Source organism: Lytechinus pictus, chromosome 2 (assembly GCF_037042905.1).
Source record: "Lytechinus pictus isolate F3 Inbred chromosome 2, Lp3.0, whole genome shotgun sequence".
NCBI classification, from domain to species: domain Eukaryota; kingdom Metazoa; phylum Echinodermata; class Echinoidea; order Temnopleuroida; family Toxopneustidae; genus Lytechinus; species Lytechinus pictus.
The window spans coordinates 40,350,876-40,373,619 of record NC_087246.1 but is presented as its reverse complement, the minus strand read 5'-3'; the positions used below and the strand labels follow the sequence as shown (position 1 = coordinate 40,373,619).

The window sequence follows — 22,744 nt, the reverse complement described above, 5'->3', positions numbered from 1 at the left end:
TTAATTTTTTTTCTTGTCTTTTTTCTTTGATTTCCAATGTAGCTTTTGACTATTTCCATTCCGACCTTCATTTACCGCTATGTTTTCTATTGCATTAAATATAGGCCTATTTCGGAATGATTTTTTCTTTCTCAAATGTTCTTCTTTCATTCCTTTTCCGTCCGATATCCGTCCTTTTCCATTAAAAAAAATCTTCGTTTTCTTTCACTTTTCTCTTGCCCTTCCCTTTTCCTCCTTTCCTTTTCTTTCCCCTTCCCCTTTCACCCTTATGTTTGTTAAAATATCCCTCCCTTTTCCCCGTTTTTTTTTTTTTTTTTTTTCCAGTGAAATCCGTTAGGGGGCAGCTTGCCCCCCCCCCCCCGCCTGTTACGCCACTGGTCGTGCCGAAACAGAATCTACGGTATTGTTTACATAGCAAATCTCAGAATTTCCTTGCTCTATGAAGTTTCAATCTTGGCAGAGGCTGGGACGAGCATGTGGAAGTAGCTAGCGATCGACCACTTTGTGTGCGACCATGGTGCAACTCCCCTAAAACCCATGCCTCAGGGGCCGCGGAAGCGGGTCCGGGGGGGGGGGGGGCTGGGGGAATTCAGCCCCCCGGCCCCCTCACTTATTTCCAAAACAGTGTATAAAAAACGTAAAAATGACATTAGGATTGTGATATTTTGAATGGTCAGCCCCCCCCCCCACTTTGAAAACTGTTCCGCGACCCATATTGCCGTACCTATTACCCCATACCACTGGTAGAACACGAAACGGTAGCTATAGGCCTACGTCTAATCCGTAAGACTATGAAAAAAACTGAAGGCCAATGCATGCAGCTGCCTCTACCTGTACCAAGATCATATCATGTACGCATAAGTGGGGTAAACCCATCCCGAAACCCATATATACCTAACAGTGCTGTAACTTCCATTTCATTTTGTAAAGACGCAGAGAATCTTATTTGCGATGACCGTAGCAAGTGGTTCCTCTCATGCCCCCAAACAAAGTGTGAGCCGTGTAATTGTCATTTTCACCGCCAAGCACGTACAAGCAGTCATTTACATTTTTTTCTCAAATAAACATAGAGCGAATGCGTATTTTCTGCTATTTTTTCTACATGACCAGCTCATCTGTCCAGCCACCAATTCATTTTATTTCATCATTTTATCATTGGTATACATTCGTTCATCCATTCAATCCAAACAAAGTGTGAGCCGTGTAATTGTCATTTTCACCGCCAAGCACGTACAAGCAGTCATTTACATTTTTTTCTCAAATAAACAAAGAGCGAATGCGTATTTTCTGCTATTTTTTCTACATGACCAGCTCATCTGTCCAGCCACCAATTCATTTTATTTCATCATTTTATCATTGGTATACATTCGTTCATCCATTCAATCCGTCCATCCTGGGGGGTTATCAGTAGGCCTATCCATCGGATGATCGGGTGGATGATACAATACACCCATACCCAGGCCCAGCTATCAATCCATCATTCATTCTCTTCACTCGATCTTCAGTCATTTCTCCATCCAAGGAGATTGCTCCATCCGTCCATAGAATATAGCTTTAGATCTGTCCATTGGTAATAAGGCTACCACCCTCTCTTCTGCCGCCCCCAACTTTCCGGCTCATGGGCTCGCATGAGTGTGTGTGAGCGAGTTGATCTCCTCGAAATTGATACACAAATCATACACCATGGGGCTATAAATAGCTCCATGCTTACACATTACGTTGGTCTGTTCTCTTCTGCTTCTCCAAGTTTGCGTAGTCTTCTTCACGTACCTTGCTTCCCGGATTCCCCACGCGTTCATTGTAAATACCGTCTTAGGAATGAGACCCAAATACACATTGTATCTTGCCTGTACTCATGTTATTATTTGTACTTTGTGTATATTTTTATGATTGCATGTGACTGTGCTTTTTAAACAAGCAAATAAAGAAGAATTAATAACTCTGGGTCTATAGCACAGAGTTCGGTCCTGTATATATATATCCCCAGATAAAAATCACACTTTTACTGCTGAGCAATACTGAACTTCTCATTATTAAAAATCGAGATGCAAGTTTCCTTGCAGGGCTGCAAAATTAATAGCTATTTTGTCACTGTTTTTTGTTGTTGTTGAAATCTTGCCGAGTACGTCATGTCTGCCCCATCCCTCAATTTTCTCTGCTCATCATCTGCTTGTGAATTAAAATTCCAAAACGTGCATCGATACTCGCATACACGCACTATTCGGTCTATATGTGTAGACTATACTCACGTACTTTGCATGCGATGATAATGTCCTGTGACTATGATGTGAACCGGTAGCTTGTGTGCAAAGCGTAAACAAGTCACTAGCCGGCTGGCATCGGCGCTTTGAGCTTGCACGCACCGTTCGACGTTTGCTTTCTCAGCTACACACATACGGGGATTTCTAGATACTGCGCATGCGCGATGACGTATTCATCAATATGCATGACGTCGTAATGAATATGCATTATTCGAACAGTGTTCTAAGATATATTTATTTTTTAACCCGAGAGGGCGTCAATAGAAAGGTCCTAAGTATAAACGGTTAACCGATAAATATATAATACATGTTTCACCCCTCAATATCATGAAAATAGAAAAGTTATGCAAGTTTTTTTTCCGTGATAAAATCGAGCAATAATATAGGTATTTAATTAATGTAATAATTTTGAAATTGATTCATTGCCCTTTTCTGAGAACAACCAATCATACACTATACCTTTAATAGATTAGAGGAGGCTGCTGAAATATTAATTTCTCTGTTTGAATAAATCATGTATATTTGTGGTTACGAGGTTAAATGAAATGAAATAGAAACAAATTGTATAATTTGAAAATTCAAACGTGTTAAGTGTGTTTTGATCACAGTATTTTTGCACCTTTATCTTGGAATAGCCTGTATAATAATTTGTAATTCTTCAAAATATACTTTGTTGATTCAAAGGTGCAATCTGAGTAATGGAGGAGTATTTAGAGTATATTCCTGTCAGACTGACAATATCCTGGTTTCTACAGCATAGTGTAATCCTAATGCTTTGAGTTGAATATACTAGACATAATGGAATCATTAGGTGGTTTCAAACCGCCTCGATCACAAGAATCCCTGTTAAATTACGAGAACTTTTTTAGGCTGAAAAATACCCATTAATTATTCCTGCATTCACACCGCCCTGAAACATACCCTTCGGGATAAGTTCCTGAAGTTACGAACATGCGCAGTATGGTCTGATAAGCAGCAAGGCGCGAAATTCAAAATCACTAGCCCAGCAGCAACCCATGCACGGCGCCGCACCCAACGACACGCTGGGCTAAAAGTTCCCGTAATTTGCTTTCAGACCGCCAAAATACCCACGACCTTGGAAAAATCCCCGCGAAAGTTCTCGTAATTTCGCCAAGTACCTACTATTTATCAGGTATTTTCTTTTGGGGATATTACGCGTAGTTTGCTTTCACACCGCCAAAATACCTGGTATTTTCTGATCGGGGTAAATTTCCCGATCAGAGAATACCTGGAACTGGCGAACTTCGAGGCGGTCTGAAACCACCTATTGATCCTGATGACTCACCAGTCACCAGGCTGTACATGTGATGTCTACTTTATACAAAATTACGTAATCTTGCCTTTATGCAACTTCCCTTTGGGTAAAATCAGAAGTGTAGCAACTAGAAGTGAATGAGGATGATTATCTATTTTTTTCATAAAAAGTTTTTACAATATCCTACTCAGTATCGTGAGAAAGCATACAAAAGATTCAGAAATTATGTTACCTTAAAGCTTAGGCAAGCTAAGAGTAATTTTTATTTCAAGAAATTCAATGCTTTCAAAGACAATACAAGAAAGACTTGGCAATGTATTAATACAATTTTGGGAAAAAACAAAAGCTCATATTCAAGTATTAATTCTATAAAACTTAATGGTGAAATTGTAACTAATAAAGAAACAATTGCAAATGCCTTTAATGATTTTTTTGCTACAATTGGTACTAAATTGTCTTCTCAACACATTAATAATTCTAACGATAATTTTGCTTCTTATCTAGATGACCCCAATTTGCAATCGTTATATCTCAAACCAATAAAACCAAGTGAAATAATTGATATAGTTTTAAAAATGAAAAGCAATACAAGTTCTGGTCAAGATTCTATAGGTATCAAAGTTGTCAAGAAAATAATTCGTTTACCAGTCATTTGCGAAAATCTTAGTCATATTTTTAACTGTAGTATATCTACTGGCAAATATCCCGACTTAATGAAAATAGCCAGAGTAAGCCTGAGTCATATCGATTATTTTGAAAACCGGTGTTCGACAGCTTTAATTCGATCGAACATCAAATATTGAAGGCAGGGAAAATTTCGTCTTTTTTTTTGCTCCGTCCGTCCGTCGCGTCGATGCGCTATGCACTGCATGCATGCACTGAGCTGACGGTACAATGCGCTGAGCTAACGGTACAATGCGCTGGCGTTGGCTGCGTGAGCGTTGCACAAGCAGATGACAGAGCAACTACGGTTGTTCGTTTGTATTTCCCATGATCACAAAACACAAAAAAGGCCGGGGACCAATGCAGAATTCTTCCCAAAATATCTTCAACAATGATATTTGCAGATGACAACATATACATTTAAAATGAAACAATGATAAAGACATGAATCACGCAGAGTCGATCCGAATGATTTTCGGTCAACTAGCATTCGCAGTCCAGACTCGCATTCACCAGCCCCGTACACTCACTCTCCCGAAAGGACAGGCGTGCTTGTCAGCACCAGCAAACAAGTGCACAAATGGAGAGCGCTGTAACTTGCCTGAGATTGTGTAGTTGGATCCAAAATGAGCTCCAAATAAATTTATGGGAATAAATACGTAATTTTCTCTGGGTGGTCATTTGAATTTCTATTCAATGCTGATATAACGATTGTGAGGAAATATTGTGGAATTTGAGTTATGACGATGTTCGAGAATTAATCCTGATAATGACAATCCATTTTTTTAGACACAAGAGCATGCGATCGAGATAAATACGAATGTTTCGAATCGAGCCTAAATTCATATGAATTATTACGATTTAACAAGATTTTATGGTCATACTAAGAATATTGACGAAGTATGTTATTATGGAAGAATTAACACTGGCATTATTTCTATTGATATTCCATCTCTGGACGTCTCCTCCGAGCTCCGAGAAAAGAAGCACAATGCGCATGCGTGTTCGATGACGTATGACATATTTTCCATTCATGAAATCAGAGCCCTAAGTTGGGCACAAACTAGCTTCGAATTGATGGGAAAAAATATCAAACGCAATTTTCTCTGTTTTGTCATGTAAAATTACGATCTTGAAAAGAGTTTTTGCATGTAGACAATGTTCGAGAATCAATCATGACGTGATAATTATTTTTTTTAGACAAGTGCACTCACTTAAGTCGATCGTCATGAGATGTCCGCCATTGAAAATTGAAACGAAATACAAACGTTTCACATCAAGCTCTAAATTCATATTAATGATTATCATATGCAAATTATTGTTAAGTATTACGATTAATTAATGTTCTGTGGTCATGATATTAATATATTTCATGAAAGCAAGATTTATTTTACGTTGATCGCGTCAATTTCCGGCCATTTTCTGGTTTGATTAAAGAACAGTACTGCGCATGCACGATCGATGGCCATGACTTCCGGAATTCCATTCATGCATTCATCATGCATAAATTATCTCGGCACGAGCAGACGAGTAAGACTCGAACTATGATCGAAATAAACTTCAAATTAATGGTGAATAGGCATCATAATTACACTATCGGTTTCATTCGGGGGCAATAGAAATCAAGTAAGTAGTAGTCAAGTTGGACATTACTGATATTTTGATGATTGATTGTGTGAACCAAACGAATCGGCCGGCCGACGTATTTTTTTTTCTTTTTCGATGCACCGATTTTGCAAAATCTACACCGGTGTTCGATGACATCGATCGAACACCGATTTTAAAATCGATTCGACTCAGGCTTAAGCCAGAGTAACCCCAATTTATAAAAAAGGTGATACGAGTGAACTTAATAATTATAGACCAATCTCTATACTCTCAATATTTGCTAAAATACTCGAAAGATGTATGTATATAAATAGAGTTGTTTCTTTTTTTGATAAACTCCAAGTTCTTTTCTGTACTCAGTTTGGCTTTAGATGTGGGCACTCCACATCTTCTGCAATATTGGAATTGATTCATACAATTACGCAAACAATAGAAAGGAAAGAATATACATTAACAGTTTTTATTGATTTGTCAAAAGCTTTTGACCTTATAGATCACTCAATTTTATTTCATAAATTGCATTACTATGGGATCAGAGGTATTGTTTTAAACTGGTTTCGAAGATATTTGAATGAACGACAACAGTATACAGTTATAGATGGTATGGAATCAAAATACAATACAGTAAGATGTGGAGTGCCCCAGGGCTCTATACTCGGTCCCTTTCTGTTTTTGATTTATATAAATGACTTGCCAAAATGTTCGACCTTATTAAATTACAGACGACACCAGTATTTTCCTTTCCAATCCTGATCCAACTCAGCTTATCAATACCATGAACACCCAATTAAAGGAGAATGAAACCCTTGAAACCAGCTGAATCCATATCAAAGAGAAAAATCAAAGAAACATATTGTTGAAAGTTTGAGGAAGATTGAATGAATAATAAGAAAGTTATGAGCATTCGAATATTGAGATCACTAGTGCCATGTAGATCCTCCCAACGGCAATGCGACCAAGATCTGTGATATCACACACGTACAACTCCCTCATTACTTTAGTACTTATTTTACTTATATTCTCACTTTTATATAGTCTCTATCACAAGGTGAGGTGTTCTCTTTATGAGATGACAAGTACAGAGGTTTCACAACATTATATCATTGATGAATCGTTTGTCATATGATTAGAATGAGCAAAAAGAGATGTTTTGGGGTATATTTTCGGTGTCCAAATGGGAGAGTTGTACGTGTGTGACATCACAGATCTTGGTCGCATTGCCAATGGGAGGATCTCCATAGCATTAGTGATCTCGACATTCAAATGCTCATAACTCTTTTATTGCTAGTCCTATTTTACTCAAAGTTTTGTTGATCTTATTCTTTGATTTTTCTGCTTTCACAAAAGCTAACTTGCTCCAAGAGTTTCATTCTCCTTTAATGAAATTACATCAATGGATGTGTGCCAATAAGTTGATTTTAAATGTAGATAAAACTAACTATGTAATATTTGGTGCACGTAAAATTAAACATCCCAGATATATATTATAATCATCGTATTATTAATAGAGTGTCAAGTACTAAGTTCTTAGGTGTTATTATTGATGATAAGTTGTCTTGGAACAATCATATAAGTCATCTATGTTGTACCATATCTAGAAATATTGGAATTCTTAGGAAATTATCATTTTTGCCCAGAAATGTTCTTAAATTATTGTATCATTCTTTAATATCTTCTCATTTAAGTTATTGTTCCACAGTGTGGGGCTTTTCATCAAAATATAATGTTAATCGTTTATTTCGTCTACAGAAAAGGGCACTTAGAATTATAACTCATTCTCATCATTTACATCCTTCTTCCCCTCTATTTTCCAAAATGAATATTCTTTCAATACATAGTATTATTTCTTTTATACAAACTGGTTCATTCATGAATAACTGTTATCATGGTAATATACCACTGTCACTTTTGTATTATTTTATATTGAATCAATCCATTCATTCCCATAATACACGAAATAGGTGTAAATTTCATCCTCCTCTGTGTCGCACAGAGCTAGCCAAATCAACAATTTTTTATCAGGGCCCTATACTGTGGAACAATCTCTCTGTTAAACTTCAGACAGCAAAGACATGTAAACTTTTCAACTTTAATTACAAACGACATTTACTTTACACTCAGCAACCCCTTTCTCTTGACAAATAATCATAGCCTCTCTGTTTCTTTCCTCCTTCTTTCCTGTCCTGTCTGATGCCATATGGATGTATTTTTATGATTATGTATTTATTATGTTTTATGTATTATGTTTTATGTATTACGTACTATGTGCGCTTATGAATGTTATTTTGGGCCATCCAAACAAGCCTGATGAGCTTTCATTTGGTCCACCACTATTTTAAAATGTACTTGTATATTGCTTTGTATATATTTTAATTTTGTGGAAATAAATAAATGAAATGAAAATTGATAGATAGATAGGGAGAGAATTTTACAGATGGCCTGGCTTATAAAGAGGAATGGGGGGGGGGGGGGGTAGAATAAGATGGGAGCACACAGCCACCCCCCCTCCTTAGTTGAGCACTATTAGATACCTTCCTTACTCTGTGCCTTTTTCTAAATCAACCTTCTTGGAGGTACCACTCTTCTCTTCACTAAAGTTCTCAGAGCTCTATCTCCTCTCTACCCCTTTCCAAAGAACAATTTTAACACGAGCAATTTGTAAAGGTCTTTCTTAAGCCTGAGTCGAATCGATTTTAAAATCGGTGTTCGATCGATGTCATCGAACGCCGATGCACATTTTGCAAAATCGGTGCATTCATTTGGTTCACACAATCAAACATCAAAATAAATCAAACATCAAAATAAACAGTAATATCCAACTCGACTACTACTTACTTCATTTATATTGCCCCCAAAATGAAACCGATTGTGTAATTATGATGCCTATTCACCATTAATTTAAAGTTTATTTCGATCATAGTTCGAGTCTTACTCGTCTGCACGGCTCGTCTGCTCGTGCCGAGATAATTTATGCTCGATGAATTTACGAATGGAAGTCGCCATTGATTGGCATGCGCAGTACTGTGCTTTAATCAAATCAGAAAATTGACGCGATCAACGTATAAAAGTAAATCTTGCTTTCATGAACAATATTGATATCATGACCATAGAACATGATTTAATCGTAATATTTAACAATAATTTGCATATGATAATCATTAATATGAATTTAGAGCTTGATGTGAAACGTTTGTATTTCGTTTCAATTTTCAATGGCGGACATCACATGACGATCGACTTGAGTGAGTGGAATCGCACTTGTCTAAAAAAATAATTACACGTCAGGATTGATTATCGAACATTGTCAACATGTAGAAACTCTTTTGAAGATCGTAATATCACCATATAATAATATTTTACATGACAAAACAGAGAAAATTACATTTGATATTTTTTCCCATCAATTTGAAGCTTGTTTGTGCCCAACTTTGGGCTCTAATTTCATGAATGGAAAATATGTCAGACGTCATCAAACGCGCATGCGCATTGTGCTTCTTTTCTCGGAGCTCGGAGACGTCCAGAGATGGAATAAAAAATAAAAATAATGCCACTATAATACTATTAATTCTTCCATATGAACATAACATACTTTGCTGACATCGTCAATATTTTTAGTATGGCCATAAAATCTTATTAAATCGTAATTATTTAACATCAAATAATTATATGAATTTAGAGCTCGATCCGAGACATTCGTATTTATTTCGATCACAAGCTCTTGTGTCTAAAATAAATGGATTATCATTATCAGGATTAAGTCTCGAACATCGTCAGAACTCATATTCCACAATCTTTCCTCACAATCGTTATACCAGCATTGAATACTAATTCAAATGACCATCCAGAGAAAATTACGTATTTATTCCCATCAATTTATTTGGAGCTAATTTTGGATCCAACTACCCCGCCAACTACACAATCTCAGGCAAGTTACAGTGCTCTCCCCGCTGTTTGCACTTGTTAGATGGCGCTGGCAAGCACGCCTGTCGTTTCGGGAGAGTGAGTGAACGGGGCTGCGGACGGGGCTGGTGTGTGCGAGGCTGGACTGCGAATGCTAGTTGACCGAAAATCATTCGGATCGACTCTGCATGATTCATGTCTTTAATATTGTTTCATTTTAAACTTATATGTTATCATCTGCAAATATCATTGTTGAAGATATTTTTTGTGTTTTGTGATCATGGAAAATACAAACGAACTTTGCTCTGTCATCTGCTTTTGCAATGCTCACTCGGCGCAGCCAGCGCAGACCGTCAATGCATGTAGTGCATGCATAGCGCATGCATCGACGGCCGGCCGGAGCAAAAAAAATGACTCGTTTTTCCCCGCCTTCAAATTTCGATGCATCGATGTTTGATCAAATTAAAGCTGTCGAACACCGGTTTTCAAAATAATCGATATGACTCAGGCTTAGTCTTTCTACACTAACACAAACCAATGATGAATCAGAACATAAAGAGGCCTACATGTAGACTATATCATTTGAATAAAGCCTCTTGCCTACATGTATATAAGGGAATATTCAGGGGAAATATCTTTCTGTCCAGAAGGACATTATCTAGTACATTACTATTACATTAGATTTTCTCTTGACTGCAAAAATCTGGCTTAATATGGCTGCATGGCTCTGGTTTAACACACAATGTCCCTGACACGCACTTTTACAGAGCGAGTCCAAGACACAAGTTTTCATCAGGTTTTTATGATAAGAGCCCTGCTAGTAAATTCTTCGAATTACATTCTATGCAAATTATTCACTGGTCTAGTGAATCATTATACACAAATGATGGTTTCTTCTTCTTCAAGCTACACTGCCTCCTTCAATCCTGAAGATTCTTGCAGTATTGTAGTACCGAGGACCGGCAGGTGCAATACACCGGGTGAACACCCTACTCTTTGACGAATAGTGTATTGGTTTTAACATGCATAGGTTGTGACTCTCCTATACACGGGACCAACATTTGCGTCCTTTCCGATGGACGGAGTGTTTTCCAACTGCATTCACACCCGCACTGAACACAGCGGTGAGGCACGTTAACACACAACGCTAGCATCAGTGTTTTTGTTAGACTTCTTCCGGCATGCTGCGGGACTCGAACCCACGCACGTTGAGATCTACGATCTTTTCCGGAACAGGCGCTCTAACCGACTGAGCTACACTGCCTCCCTATTTTATTCACATGATTTATTCACATGGTTTATTCACATGATTTTTCATGATATATACAGTTGAATCAAAGCTTTTTCAAGATCATGCGATGTCATTCTCACTGCTTTTGATATACTATTTCTGATGAATATCAAAGTTATTAAGCATTTTTGTCTCGCCTGCATAGAAGAGCGTCGGGACTACAGGTGCCGCTTTTCTGGTGGCGGCGTCATCAACATTGAAATCTTAACCAAGGTTAAGTTTTTGAAATGTCATAACTTAGAAAGTATATGGACCTACTTCATGAAACTTGGACATAAGAGTAATCAAGTATTACTGAACATCCTCCCTGAGTTTCAGGTCGCATGACCAAGGTCAAAGGTCATTTTCGGTCAATGAACTTAGACTATGTTGGGGGGATCAATATCAAAATCTTTACCAAGGTTAAGTTTTTGAAATGTTTTCATAACTTCGAAAGTAGTTTTTGAAATGTCATCATAACTTAGAAAGTATATGGATCTAGTTCATAAAACTTATACATAAGGGTAATAGTGTATCACTGTCACTGTCACATGATTAAGGTCAAAGGTCACTTAGGGTCAACAAACTTTGGCCATATTGTGGTTATTTGAGGAATTGTCATCATAGCTTAAAAGTTTATGGATCTAGTTTATGAAACTTGGACATAAGAGCAACCACGTATCCTTGAATATCATGTGCAAGTTTCAGGTCACATGACCAAGGTCAAAGGTCACTTGCTGTAGGTTCAATGAACTTTGGCCATGTTGGGGGTATTCGAGGAATTGTCGTCATAACTTTGAAATTTTATGGGTCTAGTCCATGAAACTTAGACATAAGAGCATCAGGTATCCTTGAACATCCTGTGCGAGTTTCAGGTCACATGACCAAGGTCAAAGGTCATTTAGAGTCAATGCACTTTTGTAATGTTGGGTTATTTGTGGAATTGTCATAATTTTTAAAGATTATGGATCTAGTTCATGAAGCTTGGACATAAGAGCAGCAATGTATCCCTGAATACCGTAAGTAACGGTCTATTAACCCGCACCTTTTTCTCGGCGGGATAGAAGCAAAAGTCGGGGGTGCGGTTTATCCACGGTGACGAGTCTGAGCCAGCCCGTCGTAACCCCTCCCGAACATGTCTGCCAGTTCACAACACATCGAGTGGCCGGGCGTAGCCGCCCAGGGCAATGTCGTTTAGAGGGGTATGAGCCGCGGGTAATGAGAAGCGATTATAACAAACGCATCCACCTTCATGACACTAATTTCGACTTTATTCTCGGTTCAAAGCAGCGAAGTTCCCTGGCTAAGTTCAAAGAGAAGCCAAGCATACTCGGTAATATGTTGTCACAGCTGAGCTGAGCGAGTGCGAGAGTTGAGTTAGCTGAGCTTGCTTGCGTTGTATTGTGGTTACAGTGCAACTTAAGCTAGTGCTATTCATTTTAACCCTCGATCCCCTCCAAAGTCCCGTTTCGCGCCAGCTTATTTTTTCTTTCCCGTTTACTTTTCATAAGATACCATGTACACCACGCAACGAGAGAGACGGCACGAAGCCGTCAAAACAACTGTAAAAAATGCCAATTTCTTTGTTTCTTGAACCTTCCTGTAATCCCGTATCCAAAATTCATGCTAAGACATCGAATGCTAGACAAATTCTGAAAGTGATTGTGAGTTTGTGATGCAAGAAATGTGAATGTTTCTTCCTCCTACGGCGGGAAAGACACAGATCATTATTTGATAAGATGTACTGGTACCGTATCGTAGTTTGCAATGTACAAGAACGGCAGTGCTGTGTGTGTACACTGTGACTGTGAGGTGAGTGAGTGTGTAAGTGGCCAATATTGTCGGGACCTTTCTTTCTTGCAAACATTTGTAGATGAATTGATCAAGAACAGCAGATTTCCGCATACCGGTAATCTCTTTGGATACTTTGAAATCTTTAACTTAGTTTTTGTCTCACCTGCATAGCAGAGTGAGACTATAGGCGCCGCTTTTCCGACGGCGATGGCGACGGCGGCGGCGGCGTCAACACCAAATCTTAACCTGAGGTTAAGTTTTTGAAATGACAGCATAACTTAGAAAGTATATGGACCTAGTTCATGAAACTTGGCTATAAGGTTAATCAAGTATTACTGAACATCCTGCTTGAGTTTCATGTCACATGACCAAGGTCAAAGGTCATTTAGGGTCAATGAACTTAGACCATGTTGGGGGAATCAACATCAAAATCTTAACCTAAGGTTAAGTTTTTGAAATGTCATCATAACTTAGAAAATATATCGACCTAGTTCATGAAACTTATACATAAGGTTAATCAAGTATCACTGAACATCCTGCATGAGTTTCACGTCACATGACCAAGGTCAAAGGTCATTTAGGGTCAATGAACTTTGGCCGAATTGGGGGTATCTGTTGAATTACCATCATAACTTTGAAAGTTTATGGATCTGATTCATGAAACTTGGACATAATAGTAATCAAGTATTACTGAACATCCTGTGCAAGTTTCAGGTCACATGATCAAGGTCAAAGGTCATTTAGGGTCAATGAACTTTGGCCAAATTGGGGTATTTGTTGAATTACAGCCATAAATTTGAAAGTGTGTTGGTCTAGTTCATAAAACTTGGACATAATAGTAATCAAGTATCACTGAACATCCTGTGCGAGTTTCAGGTCACATGATCAAGGTCAAAGGTCATGTAAGGTCAAAGAACTTTGGCCACGTTGGGGGTATTTGTTGAATTGCCATCATATCTCTATAAGTGTATTGGTCTAGTTCATAAAATGTGGAAATAAGAGTAACCAAGTATCACTGAACATCTTGTGCGAGTTATAGTAGTTTTCAAAATCAGCACTGCTGCTATATTGAATCGCGTGATGCAGGTGAGACGGCCAGAGGCATTCCACTTGTTGTTTCTTCGTACCTCAAATATAATGTGAGGATTTTTTTTTTTTTTTTTTTTTTTTTTTTTTAGTCCAAAGTTGGGGGTGCGTTTAATCCACGGGTGCGGTTTACTGTCCGTTACTTACGGTACCCTGTACACATTTCAGGAACATGGCCAAGGTCGGGTCATTTAAAGGTCAATGAACTCTGGCCGTTTTGGGAGTATGTGTTGAATTGGCATCATAGCTTAGAAAGTTTATGGATCTAGCCCATGAAACATTGACATACATGTAAGGGTAATCAAGTATGAATGATTGTTTTGCTCATGTCTTAGGTCACATGATCCTGGTCAATGGACATAATATTTTATTATCACAGTCAACCAAAAAATTACGTTTTTTCTTTCCAGGGCTCTTTTTGGAGAAACTTAAAAATTTTCCAGGGCTACTTTTTCATTTTCCAGGGCTCTTTTTCCACTTTCCAGGGCTACAATTTCTGGAGCTATTTCGCGGCTTTTTTGCGTTTGTGTGTGTGTGTGAGGGTATGTCTGTGTGTGTGTATGTGAGGGTGTGTGTGTGTGTGTGTGTGTGTGTGTGTGTGTGCCACATTGAAGGGATGCTGGTCAGCACATGTACCACATGCACTATTCATGCCCGTAAACAGAGATTCACAGGTAAGTTCTCTTAGCTGACACGATCCTATGATGGACTCGCGTGCGCTGAAATGAGCAATGTTATTGTGCCACTGTATCTTGTATTTGCTTGTGTGACTCTGCGGGCAGCTCCGCGGTGATTTACGTACATATATACGTGATGTTCGCAACTGCAGTCGGGCAATGAGTTTGGGATTTTGTAGCACAATTGGTGTGCGCGTAGGAAACAGCTCAAGATTGTAATATAAGCGGTCACACGCAAATGCAAACAAGTACACATTTAAATGCAATATAATGTATAATGTATAATTTAAATGCAATCACGTACGTATGCATGAAATGCTACATAAATATACAGTGTTGACGGGGGCGATTATGAGTTTTGCAGTCGCCCTCGTGTGAATGTTTTTAGCCCTTTTCCGGGGCTCTTTTTGGACTTTCCGGGGCGAATTCGCCCGCCGCCCCCGTGTAATTTTTTGGTTGATCACAGTGTTTTCTTCTGTGAATAAATATTCATTAGCTGTTTTCAAAGGCAGCACTGCTGCTATATCGAATTGCATAATGCAGGCAATACTGCCAGGAGCATTCCACTTGTTAAAGGATGGCAATACCGTTTAACATTTTTAAATGTACATGTATCAAGTCTCTAAATGTATTATTAGTTTCTTTGAAGATATTTTGGTACTCAGTTACTGATTATAGTAACTCATGTTACAATATCTTTGAAACCTAAATCTCTGATATATTTCATATATGTGTACCTGAATTTCACGTTTATTTAATAGAATATCTTTAGTTCACCATATCTGGCAAAATGTTTTCTCAGATTACATAAATTACACATATTAAAGGTTTGGGGAATTTTTGCTTTAGAACAGGGTGGGCGCTGAGAAACAAGTGAAAACTTAAGCTTGGTATGCTACCCCCCCCCCCACGGAAAAACGCAGTATTTGACTTTTTTTTCCTTCAAAATTTCACGTTTTTTCCACAGATGTAGTCAGTAAACCACAATTTTTGTCTCGCCTGCATAGCAGAGCAAGACTCAAGGCGCCGCTTTTCCAACGGCGGCGGCGTCAACATCAAATCTTAATCTAAGGTTAAGTTTTTGAAATGACATAAATTAGAAAGAATATGGACCTAGTTCATGAAACTTGGACATAAGAATAATCAAGTATTAATTACTGAACATCCTGCCCTGGTTTCACGTCACATGACCAATGTCAAAGGTCATTTAGGGTCAATGAACTTAGACCATGTTTCAATTCAGGTTTATTGCAAAAAAAACATGATTGGCAGTCACAGACTGAATTGTACATGTTTACACAATGCCATTATAAAACAATAATCAAAATTACTAAGATATACAATGAATATACAAATTAAAATTACATATGCAGTTAAAAATGGAGTTAAAATTGATAAAAATTGAGATGATAGATATTACAATATTGCACATTCGTTACATAAATTTCAAACTTATTTACCATGGTACTTATTTAATAATCTTGTCAGACTTGGAAGAGCACTGTTCTGAAATCTTTTTGTTTTACATGGAATTTCCTTATATTTATTCATATGTCGTAAATTGAATGTGTTTGTTTTCAGTGGAGGTAACCAGTTTTTGTACAATTGATTCATTTCTAATTTTAAAGCGAAATCTGTGGTAAGTTTTACTCTTCGACTTTCAAGCGATGTCAAATTTAAGGTATTTAGAGCCATGTCATAAGATAGATACTTGGTTCCTAATATTATCTTGCATGCTCTTTTCTGGACAGTTTCAATAACTTTTATCTGTTTCAAAGTAAGAGATGCGGCGAATAGAGGTACACAATACTCTAGGACTGGTCTTACATACCCTATATACACTGTTAACAAATCACATTCAGGTAGATTGTAAGCTTTCAATCTTCTTAGCATGTATAACTTTTTATTGCTCTTTTTCATTATTTCGGTTACACGAGCATTCCACTTTAAATCATTCTGAATTGTAATTCCTAGGATTTTCACCGTGGTTACACATTGCAGTTGGGTATTATTTATATAAATCACTTGCGGTTGAAGAGGTTGTTTTGAAAATGAAATTGACATTGTTGAGCATTTTGATGCATTGAGTTCCATACCATTTCGAGAAGTCCATGATTCGAGTAATTCAATTTCAGTTTGCATTTGTGAAGTTTGATTAGTCATTCTACACTCTACCATGGTTAAATCATCTACATACTTAAAATATGACAAATTGCTATCACTACATGCATCATTTATCATTATCAAGTAGTAATTCATCACTTTATTAACATTCAAATCGTTCAAACAAAGGAATAAAATATATACAAACATAGAAGAAAGGAACGCCCAGGACATATCTGAGTAACAGAACAAGCAGGGCATACATAAAATGGGACCAAGTTTGGTACCCTGGGGTACACCCGTGACACTGCTTTTTGATTTCGATAACTGGCCCCTATACTTCACAGTTTGTTGACGATTACTTAAGAAATCTACTACCAAAGATATAATACAAGGTCGAACATGCATTTCACATAATTTAGTAATAAGAATATTGTGATTTATCCGATCGAAAGCTTTCGAAAAATCCGTCAGTATGACTGTTGATATTGACTTAGGTTTATCCGCATTCCTAATTAATTCATGTAACAACCCAATCAAATAGTGACATGTAGAAATTCCTTTTCTGTTTCCGTACTGATTTTGATCAATTCTGTTCGAAATATCTTCCCAAAGCCATTTTGCAATAAATGTTTCCGCAATCTTCGCAAAAAATGATGTTAATGCAATTGGTCTTAACTCGTTGATTGTTGGTGGGGAAGACTTAGGAACAGGAATGATCTCAGCATACTTCCACATTTGAGGAAAGACACCTAGATGGAAAGATGAGTTTAATATATCAGCTAACGGAGTACTCAATTCAACTGCAAACTCTCGAATAATGCGGACTGGTAAATCATTTGAGATACTTGATTTTTGTAATTTTAGTTTACAAAGTAGTTTAAATATTTCATACGGCTGAACAATAGGGCACATAGAGGGCGCCGGTAAGAAACACGGTAATAGTTGTTTATTCAACCTAGGTAAGTTTGAAGCAATTTGTAGAAAATGGTCATTTATACGATTGGCAGTTTCTTTATAATTATTTGGAGCATCCGTTAACAGACCCGGAATGCTAATTGGTGCTAGATTTTGAGGACCATTTGTCAGATACTTAATTTGTCGATACCAGTTAGCAGGATTCTGAGTTTTAAGGTTGCGTACTCTTTTATTGTAAAACTCTTTTTTAGCAACCCTAATCGATTTTATTACTTTATTTCTTGAATACCGCCAAAGGACTTGGTTACGAGCATGCCAAGATGTTTGCCTTTGCAAAATTAATGACTTAATATTACAGTTCATCCATGGTTTGTCATTTACATGCATAGATACGGATTTTACTGGTAAGTATCGATCAAGATTGGTGTGAAGAGTATGAAGAAATAAATCACATTTTAAAGAAGGATCTTCTGTGGTGTATACTTCCTCCCAAGAATGATCAATTAACCAAGACCCAAAGTCACGAATTCCGCTATCAGGTAAAGGACGCACAGATCTCTTTTTGATCTTATTTTGCAATGACACATTTTCTGAAGAAGGGCACCACAAAACACAATTATGGTCACTCATACCTACAGGCGCAAGAATCTGTGGATTTTTAAAGTGATTGTAACAGTTAGAAATGATTTTGTCTAAAATATTGTTTCCACGAGTTGGTTCTGTTACAACTTGTTTAAAGCAGTCATTATGTAGAATCAGGCTTTCATCCAAATCATTAAAATCTCCTAATATAGAAATAGCTGCATCTGGATCCCGAACCAACAACCTGTCAACTGTAGCAGTCAGATGTTCGATGTATTGATCAGCCATAGGATGTCTTGGTGGATAGTATAAAATACATATAATAAAACACGGAATATCTCGAGGTAATCTTGGTGGTCTCATTATTAACCACAGGGCTTCAATTTCAGGAGGTACATCAATCGGTAAAATACGGGGCTTATATCTATGTTTGATGAAAGTCGCTACGCCGCCGCCTTGCTTTCCTGATCGGCTTTTAGAGAACATTGCATATCCCGGGATTGAAAATAATTCGTTTGGAGTATTTTCATCCCACCATGTCTCTGTGATTGCAAGGACATCCACATCATATTGATTTGCAAGAATTGACACTTCATCAAATTTATTGGTGATAGATCGAACATTGGATAACAGACAAGTTGGAATATCATAACACAATTTTTTACGACTGGCAATTGGTTTAAGCTGTTTCAAATTTATAGCATTGCGTTTTCTTGTAGGAGCCATTCTCAGACACTTTCGTTGTGTTACGACAACCTGAATTTCATATGTCTTGCACGACAACATTTTATTTTTCCTTGATCCTGCACGCTTACCACGACGAATTATAGGGCGAGAGGATATATTGGATTTCTTGATCATATTCCATGTTTCAAAAGGCAACTTTTGTAGATTTGGTTCAGTTTTTAAAGCATAAAGTTGAGAAATTGAATATCTCCTTACTTTGTCTTTTTGTTGAATTTCGGGACCAGGATTTGGGTGTATATCACCACATGACAATAATAGTTCAAAATTGAAGGTCGCTGAAGAATTTGCATAATACGTAATAGGTAGTTTCAAGTATTTGTTGTGAAATAAACGGCAACATGATCGGTTAGGGCTTAAACATGACGGAGCAGTTATCTGATGTATACAACCCACGACCAGTGTATAAAGTAATACGGCTACCACCAACATGATGACCTAAGCTCACAAGCATTTACTCACTCACTCTGCTTTGTCCACAAACAAAAGTTTACTAAGTTGAGTGAATCTCAACAAAAGTAAAGGTATATGGTAACAAAAGAAGCACTACCCTGGGATCATAGCACACAAACGTTACTCAAGTTCATCGCAATGGATACCAACTGTGCACATTTCACATAAGCACCAAATCACTTTCGTAAAGTCAAGAAAACACAACTCCTGTGCAGTACAAATCTCTCAAACTTGTCCAGCAAGGTCCATGTAGTATTGGGGGAATCAATATCGAAATCTTAATCTAAGGTTAAGTTTATGAACTGTCATCATAACTTAGAAAGTATATGGACCTTACACATCGTAATTTTTATGGAGCTAATTCATAAAACTTGGCCATTAGAGTAATCAAGTATCACTGAACACCATGTGCGAGAAATATTACATACGGTATGTCAATGGAAAGGTAGTGATGTGGGGATTATCATCATGTCATCTGAAAATAATTGAAAACAAATACAAAGGACAAAAATCACCAGTTATGAAGCGCTAAATGCCTCTCTGATTTGACTTAAAAAATTATATGGTTTGGATATTTTCACTTATTTGTAAGTACAGTTATATCATTTTCCTTTTCATTAAGAATAAGTTTCGTTCAGGGAAGATACTCTGGATGTGGTCATGCTGAAATTCATTTTCATGGATTTGTTGTGGGTCGTATGCTCGGTGCAGCTAGCAGCTGCATGAGTTAGTAGCGAATTGGAGAGTGAATTTGTCCGGCTCGGTCCAACTCACCATCACCGATGTAATTCCCCTAATTCACCGTCATTCACATAACTTTGGTGTTCACTAGAGCTAGAATCTCTATCATCAATTTCTTAAAAATCATCAATTTCAAAATCCAAATCTAGATAAACTTTTGGGTTTTCTTCCATTTTGTGATCAAAGTATTCAGTGACAGTGTGGAGAAAAGTACCATCGCAACAGGTTTTGCACGCAAGTGGAGCTTAACGTGGGAGAGCCAATCGCGTCTCTTGTACACACATACACGTCATAAAAAACCCCCAATTTCGCGGACGTAGTTCTACGTGTTCAAAGCCTTCAGAGAGAGAACTCTAAAACTATCAATTAATGACTTTCATCGGTCTCCATGATAAATAAAGTATGCCATCGTGTTCTTCTTAATTTCCCCTTTAATTTGATGTATAATTCTCCATTTTTTGAATTTGCAATATATTTCTACTTTAAAATGATTTTTGAATTTTTAATGTAGAGTTTTGTTTCTCTTGCCCTAAAATTTGGTCTGTACAACAAGATCATTAAAGAATTTATTTGTTTAATTTCACAGCCTATTTGATCATGAATCAAGTATCTGGGATAGCTCGCTTTCCTCTCTCCACAAGGGAATTCTCATCTGCCTCAGAAATGGCTGACATAGTAACAGAAGGAGATCTTGAATATTATGCAGGTGAGTAGGCTACTTTTAAATCAAGATCAAATAAAAATATCAGAAAAAATGGGAACTTCTCTTTTAAATGGTTTTTTTTTTAAAATCATAGAACATTACATGTATTTGTATTTCAATCTTCTGTACATGGAAACAAAATACAAGGAATCGAATCATAATGAACATGATGCTGATGATAATGCACAAAATTTATGTAATACCATTGCCATTTTACTGATAGTAAAAGTCATCATTTAGGGGATATGGTTTTAACACTAACAGCACACTAGTTTGAACATTTATCACATCAGCATGAAATAAATTACAGTGTTCAAGTCGTGAAAGGGGGCAAGACAATTGTGCCTCTTATTTATTCACATTTGAAGATGTATGGTATTTTTAATGTTAAAGTCAAACCAAAGAAACCAACTCCAGATTGATCAAAGATGTTATGTTTGTTTGAATTGTATTTCATTGGTCACTTTGGAGTTGGTTTTGATGGTGTGACTGTACTAGCATATATGTAGCATTGTAACATGTCTTTCTTGTATTCCATTCACTATAGCTGTGGAGTTTGATGTGGACCCAGATGCGACTGAGATACCTATGGATATGAGATACACTATTCGTTTACCTCATGATATTGCAGCATTTGGTTCTTGGTATACTGAGCTGAATGTCTTTCCATGGCTAGGAGTCGGCCCATCTGAAATTAAGTAAATGCTTTTTTTTATCTATGAAAATCAAAAGCCAACTGCAGTCAGCTGTAATCACAGTCATATAATTGAATCTGACAAATCTTATTAGTTTTCTTATTCATCAATGTACCAATTCATTATAATACAAGAGAAATCAATAATAGGCAGATTTATGTACATATACACAATTTGTGCCTCCTATTAATTCACCTGTGAATGAGTTAAACTGCTGATTCTAATTCAACTATTGAAATATTGCTAGCAAACGATTACTATTTATGCATCTGACCCACTGAGTTAACCATATCTGCAAGAATCTTGAAGGAGGCAGATCAACCCTGAAGAAAAAGAAGATATTGTTTTCATTTACTTTTGTGGATTGTTAATTACTTTTGATTTTATAAGCAGGAGACTTATTTTTTTCTCTCTCCCTTGAACTTATGAAAACATAATGGATGGTACTCTGATAGCCATGGTTTAGTTAACCCTGGGTTAACCTAGACCACACTTTCATGGAGTGCCAGTTGTCAAATCTTTCACCTTGTACAATAATTTTATTTCTGCAGCAAAACACTATCCAATATTAAGTGTGTCGTGAAATGAGAAGAATTATAAATATGAAAATATAATGATTTTTAAAAGATTAATTGGTACATCATCTTTGCCATGGTTATGGAGGTTCTGAAACCCAGCATTCTATAGAAGTTTGGTCTAACATTATAATTTAGACTACAGTTAAAGATAAATACCAAAATGAGTTCGAACAGAATCCGATGAAATTACACCAAAGTGTTTGTATGTATAAATAAAAAATATGTGCCGAATAACTCTGGAAGAAAATGCTGTAATTGCTGAGAAATTAGCAAAATAAGCACGGAATTCCATCAAATGTATTTTTCGAAGCTATATTAAAGGTAAATTGTGTCATTGGTTTATTTCAAAACTTTCTTTTAAATTTCACCCTTTGCTTTCCACAATATTCATAAACAAGTTCTGAGTCCATACAATGTATTGCATTGGCCAGAAAGAATTGTTTTTATTCTCAAAAAAATATATAGAGATGAGAAGATTTGCCGAGTGAGCTTTCTTGGATTTATTTTTAGAACTAACATAAAAAATGAAGAGCGCCACCTTGAGACAAAATGACATCAATACCTGCTCATGAGTATTCATATATCTAGCTCTCGCCTCTGCGCGAGTCTCAAGTGCCGATGCAAGGTACGGAGGCATGGGCGGGTACGGAATCTGTACACAGTGAATGCACGGGTTTCTATTGCATTTCGTA

General features: G+C 37.1%; 1 protein-coding gene across 1 annotated transcript in view; it reads left to right on the top strand.

Annotated features, from left to right (window-relative positions):
- The window catches only part of LOC129254229 (phospholipid-transporting ATPase ABCA3-like), a 90,171-nt gene that overhangs the window by 11,327 nt on the left and 56,100 nt on the right, over window positions 1–22,744 (top strand). The window contains exons 3-4 of the mRNA XM_054892679.2: window positions 20,663–20,782; window positions 21,327–21,477. Coding sequence (XP_054748654.2) covers window positions 20,674–20,782; window positions 21,327–21,477 — 260 coding nt within the window. The 5' untranslated portion in view covers window positions 20,663–20,673. The remainder of the gene's footprint in view (window positions 1–20,662; window positions 20,783–21,326; window positions 21,478–22,744) is intronic.